The 16,713-nt window shown below is 34.6% G+C and overlaps 1 protein-coding gene across 2 annotated transcripts in view; it reads left to right on the top strand.

Moving 5' to 3' along the window:
- The window catches only part of LOC123310592, an 82,386-nt gene that overhangs the window by 42,436 nt on the left and 23,237 nt on the right, over positions 1–16,713 (top strand). For both annotated transcript variants that reach the window (XM_044894141.1, XM_044894142.1), the window contains 2 exons: positions 1,783–1,938; positions 1,991–2,173. In XM_044894141.1, the coding sequence (XP_044750076.1) occupies positions 1,783–1,938; positions 1,991–2,173 (339 nt within the window). The remainder of the gene's footprint in view (positions 1–1,782; positions 1,939–1,990; positions 2,174–16,713) is intronic.

Raw genomic sequence — 16,713 nt, 5'->3', positions numbered from 1 at the left:
TATTGAGTGTCCGTAAAAAAGTCGAGCAAAGTCGAGCTGTGAATTCTTTTAAAATTACATATTGAATTTAGATACAAATGATATAAACCCTCTTGGAAAATATAATCCGTAAGTGTATTTGCTTCATAACACACATAACTATTATATTAAAATTTGTTTTCCCGAAATACCTCAACCTTTATGTTTCCTTTCATAAAACAACAATGAAAGAACTGAACGAATTCATGTTTTATGTCATTCATTCGAAATACGGTTCTGTTTTGATTCCTTTGGTGATATTATTCATTGTCTTCGATCGAGATTTTAAATTTTTTGAAATTCTGTTCAACTCTTTCATTTTAAACCCTCAGTTCCCACTGAACCTGAAAAAGTGACAGACAATTTGGACTTCAAAGGAGAATTTGCCGCAGAGGATAGATGAAGTCTGTGCAGAAGTTAAACAAAATCCCGATATTATAAGAAGGGCAATAAATGATCTGATTTTAAGCGCTAGGAAATGTGTCGAGATGGAAGAACCCCATCTCTTATGATAGTACATTTTCATTGTTGAAGAATAAATGTATGTTATGCAGCAAATATACTTACGGATTACATTTTCCAAGATGGTTTACATCATTTGTATCTAAATTCAATATGTTATTTCAAAAGAATTCCCAGCTAGATTTTGCATACTTTTAAACACCTTTTCAAGAACACTCACTATGTGCTGAGGGTTCAAAGAGAAGAAGAATAGAACAGAATTTAAAATAATTCAGAATCTCGGCAAAGGACAATAAATATTATCACCGAAGGAATAAAAGCAGGACCGCATTTCGAAAAAAAGACGTAAAATATGAATTCGTTCGGTTCCTATTCCCATGTGACAAGTGTGGCATGCAAATTGAAAATTGAATTCTTTAGACTAAATTATATAGTTTTTCATGGTAATAACGAGTAACGAAAAAAGGGATGTAAAAATATACATTTGGGGCTATAATGAGTACTGCACTGAAAATATTGATATTTCATGAACCGTTTGGAAGAGCTTCCTGAAATTTGATCGAAATCGGACCTTGCAGTCCAGAGTTATGGGTATCGCAAATTAAGGCCAATATTCATGAATCACCCGGTATCTCCGAAACTAATAGCCTTAGGATACAAAACAAGCAAGTTTTCTGAAAGGCCTGGATGACCAGCATTCACCATTAGGGTATGGACAATGACTCATGAAACACCCTGTATATTATCAAATGAAATTGTTTTCTGTGGTGCAAGTTCCAAGCTAGAAGGAGTTTTCATAACTCAGAAACTGGTTCTTCGTGAAATGCTGAGGATAAAATATGGGGAATCGTGTCGCGGAAAGTTCAAGGAAACCGGAATTCAGTAACAGTAACTGCACTGTATGTGTAGAAGTGTCTCCTTTTCGTTCGAAAAATAGTAACTATTTCAGTCAATATAAAAGCCAAAGTTGTACTAGACATACTCAACCATACCTTTATCTGTCAGACTTTCCCTTAGCAAAAATATTATTGATTTCATGTGCATGAAACTGCATAGTGCTCTTTCATCTGTCATTAAATCGGTCAATATTTAAAAAAAATCAAACAGCAAGCTTTTATATTCTTGTTGGAAATGGAGCCTTATGCTTTGACTGTTGTGGCGTGGTGTTAAAAATGCGGGGTAAGCGAGTGTGATGACTGTGCTGTGTTTATCTGGGCGCGACATAAAAATATTTGTTTTCATTCTCGGATGAAAGATGCAAAAGTATCACTATTTTTATTTCTATAATACTTTAGTTTTTAGAAAACTGTCCTCTTTGGATTCATATATATACCAGAGGCTCAATACACGAAAGCTGATATAAACTCATTTATTACATGCAGACCATTTTGTCAGGAAGAAAAATGTCATAGCCAACTAGTGAGGAATGAGACAAAGCCAATTTTCAATTTCTGGCAGGTAAGATATCGACATCCAGAAATAACTGATCTTAATCTTCCTTTTTTCATAGCTAGTACCATTGATTTATGATGAGGGGTTATTACAAACATTCCGAGATAATTTTATGGTGATTGAATTTTGGGAAGAATTAGAAACAGAAAATATTTTTCTTGGTGTTACCAAACTACAGTTGAACCAATTTTATTTTGCATATCGAAATGCAGATATAACAAAATATCTACTGAAAAACAAGGTCAGTATTTTCTTGTGATTTCATTGTGTTGTAGCCAATTAATCAACATCCTCCAATTGCTTTCCATTCGTCGATGTTTATTCTTACTACTAGATTCATCAAACGTCTCTTGATGCTAATAATAATAACAACATGTGCAGTGTGTTTCACGTAAGACGGCCACTGGAATTTTTATCTTACTCATTGGGCAAAACGAAAAAGATTTACTGCAGATTTTCCTGGTTTTCGTAATTAAATTAATACCGACAATTTCTGGCCATTTTTTTCTTGTAACAATTTTCGGTTTTCTAGAAAAAGGCCACATCTTCCTTGCACAATATGTAATACTAATGATGATTCGATTGACCGACGACGATTGACCTAACCTAACTAGTCTTTACTTCAGCAGAATATTTTTAATTATTTTGCCGAATATTCAATCTATCAGGAGGTTTCACCACCTTACCATATCTTGTTCTACACAGGGTGTTTATGAATTTATGCGAAAGATCTCAAAGGGCGATTCTTCAGCAAAATTAAGGAGGGTCTTTTTTATAACCATTTTCTTTCCAAGTTACAGCCCTTAAAATTAGGTAAAAAAATTGTTTTAATTTAATATATCCACTTTGGAAAAATTTTGAAGAATGAAATTTGGCAGATAACTGATGCTAATGAAATGGCAGCTTCTGAGTGTTTTTGTTACCCTAAAATGTAATCTCAATGGGCTGAAAAAAACAACTCCTATGATATCTCGTATCAGAACTTTTTAATGCGCCTATATTTTCCCATTTAAAAATTTTTAAGACAGACTCAATCTGCAACTTATTTATGTCTCGACTTTGTTGTTTGTTTGATCACAAAAAAAATACTTCTCAGACTCTATTCCCATAAATTCACAGAGAGGTTATCATTTATTGATATAATAAATCAAGTAAACTGCTGTCACATGAAGTCATATGACAAAAGCCACAATTCAGAAGATTTTCGAAAATAGATTTTTCGTCTGATGAAGGAGTCTGATATAGACTCCACTTAAAATTATAATTTCAACGTTATTTATTTTCAGTTCATCGTCAGACAACAATTTTTTCGAGTTAATTTGCTCCTGACAAATTAGTGCAAGAATTTACGCAGGAGCAAATCGTCGATTTCATTTTTAATTGATTTTGTTTCAGAGATTGGGAGTGAAAACCTAAAAAGTTTATTAAGAAATAGCTTTATTGTTCTGATTTTCTCTGTGTTATTCTTAAACCTCTGAAGGACTAAGACTTATGTAGTAAATAAATTTTAAAGGGCTGTAAATTGAAGGGAAAAGGGTGTTGAACAAAAAGTTATATGAAAGACCCCCTATATTTTTGCTGCAGAATAACACATTGAAATCTTTTGCATCATTTCAGTAACACGTAACACCATTCGTACTTTCCTCACCCCTAGAATTCAATATATTATCTGTAGAATTTTGAAGAAGGTCATATTTATGACAAGTGTAATTTGATCTGAATCTCAAATGTTTTCTGTTTCGGGGATATTTTACTCCATTTCAATTATGTGAAATGTTTTGCATTTTAATCTTTCTTTGACCTTGGCTGTGCTCCAGTCTAATTTGTTATTTTTCTTGAAATACACGTGATCATTTGGGTAAAGAAGAGGTAATTCTTTTTTGTCTTTATCATAGTAAGATTTTTGACGACCCTGAGATTGTTTAATCTTTTCTTTATAAGTTTTAAATGTGACAATTTTAGGTTTTAATTTTTTCGTTAAAATTTGTAAATTATTTCTATTTCGTGACATTAATAACTGAACAGATGAAAGCAGATTTGATTTTGGAGTTGATCTATAGTGTAATAGAGCCTAAAAGGGATCTGTTTCTGATTTTTTACATCTTATAAGAATTTATTTGATAATTTTGACAGAACTTTCAGATTGGGCATGATATGGACTTGAAAACAATATGTTCATTATCCCAATCGAATAAAAAAGACTTGAACTCGAGGAAATTAAAAGGTGGGCCTCCATCAGAAACAAGCATCGGAATTCTGTGACGTGCAAATATTGATTTCAGATTAATAATTACTTTTTGAGCAGAATGGCCTCGATCCATTAAAGCTTTATCGATGAATTTGGAATGATAATATAAGATTTATTTTATTGTCAAAATCAATAAAATCTAATCTTATTCTTTTAAATGGAAAATGAGTTGTACATACTATAATTTTTTAAAGGCTCCCCTTGATTGGCAGACCTGAATTTCGCACATACCCAGCAGACCTGAATTTCGTACATACCGGATCAATTAAATTTTTCAATTAAGATACATTTGGCCCATAAAAGGACACATCAAATCAACCCGATTTATACACCGGCCCTCCAGAACTGTCTTTTGAAAACCTTCCGAGTTGGTTGAGCTATAATTTTTAGTTGTGTTTTGGCTGTGAAGACAACGTGGTCACTTTTCCCTAGTGGTGCATACTGATGGATATCGAAGATTAGTTTCCTCTCATTTCCTCTCGTTTGTTAAGTCTGGAAGTGATCGTTGATCTTTCATTATTCTTGTGGGATAATCAATATGTTGGTGATTTTTATAACTCTCCAGGAAGTCATGATTAATTTATTATTTGGATGAATATAATATAATATTATAAATACAGGTTCTTTTAATGTTATGGCATTCGCAATGGTCCGTATTAGGTTTAAGTTAATCTTTTCTCTTGTTGTTTTCTTTGGTCTATATAAACATGCTACTAAAACCTTACATTTCCAATTTTCATTTCAAGCCACAATGATTTAACCGCATGCACATCATGTTCTGCTATGGTAAGTTTGATGAAAATGCAAACACCTCCTCCGTTAGCTCCTCGATCTTTGCGGAACATGAAGTATTCAGGCATACATATAAGGCCATCAGGTATTTGATCAGTCAACCATGTTTCCGTTATCAGTATAATATTAGCACTTCATTCTGTGAGGAAACTATCTTCGGAATGTTATTAATGTATTTGTTTCGTATATTCATTTCATTTTTCATTCTTCCAGTTCTCTAAGTACGTTCTTTATATGTTCTTCGAAGAGGTGTTTGATATGCTTTGAAGTGAATTTTATCTTCATTGAGTTTTGCTTTATTTCTTAAGATTTATTTAGCTGTCAGTGGCGAAGAGGTTATGACCCTAATAGGTCTAACTTTTCCAAGACGGTGTACCCTGTGATATCTTGTTTTTGGATATTCTCTTTTACTTTCTTTACCATATTCACTACCTTGTCTAAATCATAGTACTGTTTACTCACATTTTGTGCCGACTCACTCTCCTCCATACCAAAGAGTAGGACATTTAAGGCACGTATATCGCGTTCTGCCATTTCACACAATGTTGGTTCTACCATGATGTTATGCAGTGGAAACTGCCGTATTTGGTGCACCTATCTATGTTTTCATTTCCACATTTAATTGGTTGACCTGTTTCTTAAGATCTAAAGTGTCTGCTACTACCTGTGCCTATGTTGGAGCTTGATTTTCGACCAGCTCTCTAAGTTCTTGGGTTTCCCTCTCCAGGTTAATGATTCTCTCATTCATACTGGGCAAGACCCTCACATGCGCATGAATAACTCCATGCAGCCTGTGCAAAAGAATTTCAAACAATTTCGGGTGCTACACAGCGCACTTATCTAACTTGAGGAAAAATGGTTACATTCTCGGCAGTAGATTTTCCTGCACATATCACACGGGCAACCAAAATGTTCCTTGATCTCTCTTGATTTCGTTATGTCTATAAAATAACAATCCTTTTCGCAATCAGAACATTTCAGCTTGGACATCGCATCTTCCCTTCAGGTTATGTTGTTGTAATCGTAATTTTCAGGGGAAAAGACTAGCTTGATCGCCAATCTAGTATATAGTTTCTTGGCTAGTAACTATACTTGTGTAGCTCCTTAAGAACACCATCCTTTTTTTAAGTCGATATTTCGTAATATAATCCGAAAATTATTGCACCGCAAAAACATATACAACCGTTCAAAAGTGAGGTATAGAATTATCATTTATTCATTATCATCTCAAAAAAAGGTACGCCATGGTGGAAAAAATAAAAATCATTGAGGTTTTTTCCTCAAAGAACAGAAGCGCGCGCGACCTAAGGTTATCTATTAGTTGGGAAGCCCAAGAGGGAAATTTGGGAGTTACTCGAGCGTGTCAGATTTATACAAGGGGAGATACCTTGAACCCAGTAGAGTACCTCTACCAAAATTTAGACCTGTATATAGGGGGAATTGTCTAGAACAGTCTGTCAGAATAGTAAAAAAACGATCATTGTACATACTCGAGCTATTCAGAATAAGATGAAGGGTACAGGGAAAAAACCATCGATGTCAATTTTCCTTAGAGCTGAGAAAAACGCGTTTTCAACTTCAAAATCCATTCATATTATTTAAAATATGACATATTAAATAGTATTATTCTCGAAATGAACATTATTAATATTATTATACATAAACTGAGTGCATTACTTGAAATGACTTAGAGATTTTTCTTTCGTATATTGATCGATATCGTTAGTTCTTTCCCTGCACGGTAAATCTTCGGGAGCGATTTAACGTATGACTGAGCTAGTCTAATGCCCGTTTTAATATACCATAATATACTACTTTTCATTCTGAATTGAACTGTGCGTCTAACTCATTTTCGGACAAAAATTGACATCAATGGTTTTTTCCCTGTACCCTTCAGATATAGATGGTTAATTACATGTTGAAAAGTATACAGGGTTACTGGTAATGTCTTACTGAATATTGAAGAACGTTATTATTCAGGTCATTTCTGATAGATTTGGTTCTATAATATGGTGTCCGAAACTCGACCGTTATGGAGATATTGAGTTTTGAAATTTTTCTTAAAAATCCTTTATTTTTGTCTTTTTTATCGATTTTTTTCGGATTGGAGCTCCTAGGGGCCGTTTTCTTTATGTATCCAGTTAGAGGGCATGCCAATTAATAAAAACGATCAACAGAAACTGAACCTACCACTAACAGCTCAATACGACTGCTCGACAACGGTTAGAATTAAAGAAGTATTTTTAACTTTGAAGCTCTCTTTTTGAAAAAACTTCATGGAACTCATTCGACATATAATTTTAAAAACTTCTACTTCTCTTTAGCTATTCAAAAAGGTATAACACCTGCTATTAAATAAGCGAAACATTGATCAAATGGCAGTTGAGGTAGTAGCGGCGGTGATGTCGAACATGTCGAATAATGAATATTTGCGACTGTATACTACTCGTAGAGTACCTGATATTGGCGTATTTGACAGAGTTTATCGAAGACTGCGAGAAACTGGGTCTGCTTCAGTACTTCGGACTGACATGGGAAGACCTCGTGTTCTGGATGACGACGACGAGGAAGCAAATGAAACACAACGACTCTTTGAAGCGGACCCAACCACGTCAACAAATGTTGTCGCTCGACGGCTTGGCATTTCCCAGTGTAAAGTGTGGTTCGTAATGCACACTTCTGTTCAATATGCTGACGTCCCTTACCATTACAAGCTAGTGCAAATAAATGAAAAGAGGATCTATTGAGGCGACTGGACTTCTCCAGATTTATGCTCAGTGCTGATTGATTCGAACTTTTTAAATGAAATCATGCAGACAGATGAGTCGAACTTTGATGAAGACAGTATCACTAATTATCATAACGCCCATTATTGGTCTCTCAAAGCGCAAGGTAACCCAAAAAAAGAATAAAAGGGTCACAAAGGAGATTCAGTTTAAATGTGTGGATGGCCATAATATCAAATTAATTGATAGGGCCATACTTCCTGCCCAAGGGTTACCCTCTTTGATGGAAGACTTGCCGATTGCATTGAGACGAGACATGTTCTTTCAACATGATGGCTGCCCAGCGCAATACACTAAAAGTGTTCGAGCATGGTTGGACGAGAAATGCCAATACCAATAGATTGGAAAAGGTCCCATACTATGGCCGGCGAGAAGCCCAGATTTAACGGGGTCATGTGAAAACCCTAGTATACGCTCATTAAAGTGCGCATGGAAAGCTTCATAAATAAACATAATATTCTGTCCCAAAATCATTTTGGATTTCGAAAGGGTATGTCGACTGAAGACGCAATAAGGAGAGTTACAGAGATATTATATACAGCAATATGGACAAAAATATCCCATCTCTAGCAGTAATTATTGATCTGTCAAAAGCGTTCGATACTGTCTGCCATAAAAAACTGTTAGGAAAACTTACAAAATATGGATTCCGTGGAAAAATATATGACCTAATACGAAGCTATCTTTCGAATAGAACTCAAATAGTAACAATTAATGGAAAATACAGTAGAAAAAACGTATGGTGTACCACAAGGCACCTTACTCGGACCCCTCTTGTTTAATTTGTACATAAATAGCCTATTTGTACTGAACATAGAAGGTGAAATCATAGGTTTCGCGGACGACACTATAGTTCTATATAAAAACGAAACATCGGAAAACCTTGAACAAAAAACAACTGAGGAGATCGTCACATTATCAAAATGGTTTAAATTGAATAAACTGACTATGAATTCGGAGAAAACAAAATACATAACCTTTAGTTCGAACAAGACAGGAATCCCAGAATTGGATGATCTACAAATTGGTGACCAACGATATATTCCTAGAACGCATGTGATTAAATACCTTGGTATTGTCATTGATCAGCACCTAAGGTGGGATGAACATATGTTTTACCTCACTAGAAAGCTGAGAGGAACCGTATATAGATTTCGACACTTAAAAAAAAGCATAAGTTCCATAAAACACCTGCACATACTTTATGACGCATTGGTTCAGTCTGAGCTTTCATACGGAATAATAGGATGGGGGGAATTTTGGACATCCATAAAAGAAGCATGACGTTCTGCAGAAATGTTTTCTCAAAATAATTAATGGAAAATAAATCACATTTTCAACAGTATGTACGAGATATCCCAGGTACTGGACATAAGACAAATATTCGCTCAAAAAATTATCTTCAACATCCATCAGAATAAAATACCCATCACATGGGTTGCATATTTATTCAACAAGAGCAAAACAAGATAATTACGAAAGAATTAGAGCAAAAAAAAAGAATAGGACAGGACGCACTTATTTAGCGTCAAGATTATTACAACAGTGATGTTCTATTGGGATAATAATATTTTCCGTTTATTTGGACGTAATTATTACATCGTATATTGTATGTACCTATGTTTTGTACATTTTATATTGTTGTTGCAAATAAACATTATTATTATTATTATAGCCCAGTGTACCACTAGAAATAAGAGTACTAAGAGTAATAAGGTACTGGACATAAGACAAATATTCGCTCAAAAAATTATCTTCAACATCCATCAGAATAAAATACCCATCACATTGATGGGTTGCATATTTATTCAACAAGAGCAAAACAAGATAATTACGAAAGAATTAGAGCAAAAAAAAAGAATAGGACAGGACGCACTTATTTAGCGTCAAGATTATTACAACAGTGATGTTCTATTGGGATAATAATATTTTCCGTTTATTTGGACGTAATTATTACATCGTATATTGTATGTACCTATGTTTTGTACATTTTATATTGTTGTTGCAAATAAACATTATTATTATTATTATAGCCCAGTGTACCACTAGAAATAAGAGAGACTAGAAATGCAAAGAAATTCAAAAAAGAAATCAAAAAATGGCTAATTGAAGGAGATCGATCTTTGATACACAAGCTAATAAATTCAACCTATTAAATAGAATTAATGAAACTAAGACTCTGAACGTTTCAAAAATATTGATCAAGACTTCCAGATCACGAAAGGTACCAGCAATGACTGCAGTTCACCAATGTTGACGTAAGGATCCGACCGGAAAAACAACACCGATAAAGACAAGAACTCACCAACATCGACAAATTAATATAGAAATTTTGAGATATTTTATAATGTATTGGGAATAATAGATACTTTTTAGTTTGTTTCGCCGTTAAATAGGGACTTTTAAGTTGTTGTAGTTGTACACAGTTATTATCTCTCTGGGAATCAATACCTCACAGTTTTTTTTTTTCAGGATTTGTTCTGTAGTTCAACTATTTGATAAACTCTATTATTACTACTACTACTACTACTACTACTACTACTACTACGACCAAATGACGCCGATCGCAAATGTTGATATTTTCAGACAAAAGATTATTGATGCGGCTGAGGAAAACTGTCGTGAAAACTAATTTGATAAAAACAATGAGAATTTGTGTAAGCAATAGCGGCAGCCATGTCGAACAAAAATTATACGAATATTGCTCTTTTTTTCGTTTCATTTAACTATTTTAGCTACTTTTACCTCAAACTGAAAATGTACCCTCTACTACGTGTACTGCCATTTGGTCGATATTTCGCTCATTTAATAGCAAGTGTTATACCTTTTTGAATAGCTGAAGAGAAATAGAAGTTTTTAAAATTATATGCCGAATAAGTTCCATAAAGTTTTTTCCAAAAAAGGCGCTTCAAAGTTAAAAACACTCAGTGCAAGTTCTTTAATTCTAACCGATGTCGAGCAGTCGTATTGAGCTGTTAGTGGTAGGTTCAGTTTCTGCAGATCATTTTTATCAATTGACATGCTCTTTGACTGGATACATAAAAAAAAATTGCTCCAATTCGAAAAAAATCGACAAAAAAGCCAAAAATGAACGATTTAAAAAAAAAATCTTCAAAACTCAATATCTCCATAACGGTTGAGTTTCCGACACCATATTATAGAACCAAATCCATCAGAAATGACCTGAATAATAACGTCCTTTAATATTCAGACTTTCCCTGTAACCCTGTATATTCTGAAAATTAATTCAGATGCATACTACCCGCTGATACGAATTCGACAGGAGTTACGATCTTAATGAGCTAGCCAATATGCCATCGTCAGGGCCACCACACGTACGCTCCATCGAAGGGCGGGTGGTATGCATCTGATTTAATTCTTATTATTATTCATTGCCTTGCTCTTAAGGCGTTATCCCTTTCAGGCCCGGTACTTTCACCTTCGAAAAAATTTTATTCAATGTGAATAAGTATCTGTCAAATAATTTCCTATCTGAAGGATACCTTACTTCGATGCTTTCAAATGAAATTATTTGACGAAAAACAATTCTATGAAAACTCGGTATACTACTTTTCACTGATTAATGTAAAATAAGACATCGTATTGTAGAAACTGTCATAATTTCAACTATACTTCATTCAAATTTATTTTCGCAGTCGGTTGGCCATGAAATAATTTTCTCAAGTTTTTGTAACTAGAAGGAAGTTAGGTTGGCACTCATGAAATGTCGTTAATGTCATTACGCCGTTGCCACAACTAATATAAATTTTTATTACGAAAATGCCGAAAGTGATTGAAAAAAGAGACAGGGTTTCAGGATGTGCTATTTAGAATTCAGGTCCGCTCATTCAAATAGTTATACCCTGATATTCTAAAATCCACAATGCGTCAGACGGTAGCGAACATATTCAATGTAAGAGAATTTATATAATGTTTCATCTGAATTTAAACGACTTATATTTCAGCTGAATATTTCCACAATCAGAAAGATTGTGAATGACGAGGATGACAAAGAATTTTCTTCTATTGGAAGACCCAAAAAAGTGGTGGCATTTGAGAATTTTATGCTTGAGTGAAATAATGCGAAAAATTTACTACAGGATTTTCGATGAATGTCATCGTAGAATAAGTTCCTGAAAAGTGATTTTTCTATTTTTCATTTGACTTGTCCTATACAATGTAAATGTCTTAAGGTACTAATAAATACCTAATTATTATAATTACATCAATGTATTAAGATGAATAGCCACAAAAACGCGCAAGTTGCCCTGTTACTGTTTATTCATGTGAAATTTTTGTTCAACGGTGAAGTTGCATCTTAACTTGAAACTTCCTTCAACTCCTTTTACTTATATTGATGCAAGATGATTTTTATTGAAAAATTTAACATTCTTGTAATTATCTGTTAATTCCTTCGGGAGATACCCATTGCCAACCACTGCATCATATGCATTTCATCTTCGGGTTAATATTTTTGAAATCTACAAATGATGTAAGCCAAAGAAGATAACGAACATTAACTCTCCTCAAGCTAGTGCATATTATGATATTATACTGATCTCTTGTATTATTGTATTATAACTGGATTTGGTATGCCTTCAATCAGTTTGTATAAACTTCAATTATGTTCGTCAGATATTTTCCGAAGAGATTCGACAATGTGATAAAATACGTAATAACAGAAACTTTTACGTAGAACGGGCAACAAAGCGTTGATTTAAAACCCAAAAATGTTTTGACAAGCTTCATAACCCCACATTTTCGTACTATACAGAGTGAAATGTGTCAAATTTCCATGGCCAACCGACTGCTAAAATAAAGTTGAATGAAGTATAGAAAGCAAATATTTCGTGAAAATCACACAAAGAATAACCATTCATCATCGTTAGGCTCCTGTACAAGCGTCCTTCAAACGGAAATACTGGCAATCGAAAGATGCCTAGATGTAAATCTAGAAAGAAACTATCAGAAGTGTGATATAGCTATATACAGATAGTCAAGCTGCCGTAAAGGCACTGAGCTCCTATGTCATCGATTCAAAGCTGATTTGGGAGTGCCGGAATAAACTCAATGATGTAGGCAAGAAGAATAAGGTCTCTTTAATCTGGGTTCCCGGTCACTCGGGAATCGTAGGAAACGAGAAGGCCAATAAACTTGCCAGAGAGAGCGCACAAACGCCACTCACTGGCCCAGAACCCTTCTGTGGTATAGGAAAATGCACCTACAAGAAGGAGTTTATGGAGAAGGAGAAAGCCGAAAGGGAAAAACTCTGGCGGAATCTCCCAGGAATGGATCACTTCAAAAAGTTCCTTCGGAACTTTGAAACTGCTAGATCCAAAAAATATCTGGATCTCAGTAAGAACCAACTACACCTACTCACTGGCTTTCTCACAGGACATTGTCGCCTAAAGAAGCATCTGTTGAGAATGGGTTTGTCGGACACTGACGAGTGTAGATTCTGTGGGGAGGAGGAGGAAACTCCTATTCACCTGGTTACGGAATGCTTTGCCATTGCAAGCCAAAGGAAAGAGTGCTTTGGACGAGAAACTTGTAGGAGTGGGGAATTATCCTCGTTGAAGCCGTCCCAGATATTGGATTTCATCAGATCTCTGGATCTGGAAGGCGAGCTGTAAAGAGCGCGATGAAAACAGCTCTGTTAGGGGGCACAATAGACCTTAAGGTCGCAGTGAACGGTAACCCCTTCTCACTATATAACTATATAACCATTCATCAAGAATCTAAAAAATTCAACCAATAATGACGTACCGACATTCGATCTATGACAAATAAATCTTATTATCAACTTTGAATAACAGATTTATTCAATGAATAACAATATCTGAAAGTGAAAAGAAAGGAAAGAAAAGAGCATTTTTACTCATCCTAAGAATAAGACTTATCTATGGAATAAATTTAGTTATTGTAAGGTGAAAGTACCGGGCCTCAGTATACAGGGTGTTTCATCATAAACTGGACAAACTCATATGACGTGTAGAGAACATCGGGAGAATCATTTTTTTCTTATGAAATATTTCCCGTTTTCGAAGCATAAAGGAGATACACGGTGTTTAATGTCATTTTCGAGCGTTATTATATTGAGTGTGGTCGGTTATGTATAAGACTGGAAGTAATGGTTTCTTGTCATATCGTAGTATTTTTGGATGCTTCATTCAGAAATGGTGTAGAGCACCGAAAAAAAAATTACAAAATGGCGGAAAACCTGCAATGTTCGTGATTTTTTTTTTCGGTTGCCAAATTGATTTTCATTTCCTAAATTAACACAATTTTTAAAGGATATCTGTGAAAAAATTTTTTCAGAAATCGAACACAACTTTTTTTTTACATGTCTACAGCGAAAAAAAAATTTCACTCGAAATTGATGAAATTTTTCACGATTGTACTTACTTCCATACCTAACACGAATATCAAAACAGAATCGAAAAATATCAAACGGTTTCGTTTTTACAGCCATTCAAATGTCCCGTTCGAATATCTGAAATAATAAAAAAACATGACACAGCTTGTGTTCTTAGGCCCATAATTTTTGAATTTGTATGTCGAAACATTCCAGATTGCAAAATGAATTTAAAAAAATCAGTGAAACTTCATTGAGAGTCGAACTCCCTACTCTGAGTTAAGTATTAATGTGAAATATGAGTCTGTTCTAAGGTTCTGAGTATACATATTAATTTTCGTTGCCGAGCAACAGTAGCTGATAGAATTTGACAAGGTATTTGAATCTTACTGAATAATTCGAGTATATTGAAACGATTTGTATGCAAACGAAAATGAAATATTCACTTTTAGAAAAAAATGATATGGTTCAGGCTTATTATGAAGCTAATTCCTCAGGGAGAAAAGCAAGGGAAATTTACGCTCGCAGATTTCCAAGCCGAAACGTTCCTAATTTTAAAACTTTCATAGAAACAGTGCGTAAATTACGTGAAGAAGGTATTCTTCACCGCAAGAAGAAGGAAACAATCCGAAATAACGAAGAACGTATCCTGGATTTAGTGAGTGAAAATCCGATGGTATCAACGAGAACTCTAACAAATCATCCAAGTGTGAATAAGAGTAAATCCACTGTATGGAGAGTTTTGAAAAGAAATCGCTACCATCCGTACCATTTCCATTCATGTCAAACCTTAGAAGAAGGTGATTTTGAGAAGAGGAAAGAATTCTGTGAATTTATTTTAAGAAGGACACGTGAGAATAGGAATTTCCTACGTCTCATACTGTTTACGGATGAAGCAACATTCCACAGAGATGGTTTCTTCAACAAAAAAAATAATATAATATGGCAAAGGGAAAATCCACATGCAACAGTAGCAAAAAATAGCCAGAAGAGATTTTCTGTCAATGTTTGGGCGGGAATGAAGGATGGATTCATTATAGGACCGTAACCTGAAACATTGACTGGAAATGGCTATAATCAATTTTTGAGGGAAACTCTGCCTGATCTATTGAAAGATATTCCTTTGAGTCACTTTCAAGGAATATGGTACCAGCATGATGGTTGCCCTGCTCACACAGTGAGGAGTGTACGAGAATTTTTAGACTCTCAATACCCTCGCCGATGGATCGGCCGATTGGGACCTGTCGCATGGCCTCCTCGTTCTCCAGATCTTACACCTATGGATTTTTATTTCTGGGGTCATATGAAGAGTCTTGTTTATGATAAGCGAGCTCCAGTGACTTCGAGAGAAGAACTGATTCAAAGAATCGAATCAGCCGCCGAAGAGATTCGCCGAAACCCGGAAATGGTTCGTTCAGCGGTGGATAGTGTGGCGAAAAGGGCGAGAAAGTGTATCCTGAAAAATGGCAATATTTTTGAGAACGAATTATGAATAAATTTTATACTAATAGGTTTTTTTTTGTTGCGTTTGTGAAATTGTGGAATTATTCGTAGAAATTTCCGCAATAATGCCATGCCATTAATATCTGGGAAGTATTAACCGCCAATTTCTACTCAAACTGCATAAATTGGTTTCAAGATAGTTGCAATATTATATTCAGTTAAATTCAAATACTCTGTCAAATTCTATGAGCTGCCATTGCTTGGCAACGAAAATTAAAAACCTTTGAACAGTCTCAATTCAGATTCCACATTTATTTTAATAGGTACTTAACTCAGAGCAGGGAGTTCGACTCTCAATGAAGTTTCACTGATTTTTTTAAATTCATTTTGCAATCTGAAATGTTTCGACATACAAATTCAAAAATTATGGGCCTAAGAACACAAGCTGTGTCATGTTTTTTTTATTATTTCAGATATTCGAACGGTACATTTGAATGGCTGTAAAAACGAAACCGTTTGATATTTTTCGATTCTGTTTTGATATTCGTGTTAGGTATGAAAGTAAGTACAATCGTGAAAAATTTCATCAATTTCGAGTGAAATTTTTTTTTCGCTGTAGACATGTAAAAAAAAAGTTGTGTTCGATTTCTGAAAAAATTTTTTCACAGATATCCTTTAAAAATTGTGTTAATTTAGGAAATGAAAATCAATTTGGCAACCGAAAAAAAAAATCACGAACATTGCAGGTTTTCCGCCATTTTGTAATTTTTTTTTCGGTGCTCTACACCATTTCTGAATGAAGCATCCAAAAATACTACGATATGACAAGAAACCATTACTTCCAGTCTTATACATAACCGACCACACTCAATATAATAACGCTCGAAAATGACATTAAACACCGTGTATCTCCCTTATGCTTCGAAAACGGGAAATATTTCATAAGAAAAAAATGATTCTCCCGATGTTCTCTACACGTCATATGAGTTTGTCCAGTTTATGATGAAACACCCTGTATATTCTCTTAACCTGATAATCTAAGCGTGACGAAAATGTGAGGGAGGGTGCAAAATTTGCAAAAAAAGTCACGTGTTCATTCTCGAGTGCAGTGGCTTTTTTTTTATTTGAAGCTAATGAATAACGGAAAAAATATAATC

Source organism: Coccinella septempunctata, chromosome 3, assembly GCF_907165205.1.
Source record: "Coccinella septempunctata chromosome 3, icCocSept1.1, whole genome shotgun sequence".
Taxonomy (NCBI): domain Eukaryota; kingdom Metazoa; phylum Arthropoda; class Insecta; order Coleoptera; family Coccinellidae; genus Coccinella; species Coccinella septempunctata.
This window is presented reverse-complemented; position numbering and strand designations above follow the sequence as displayed.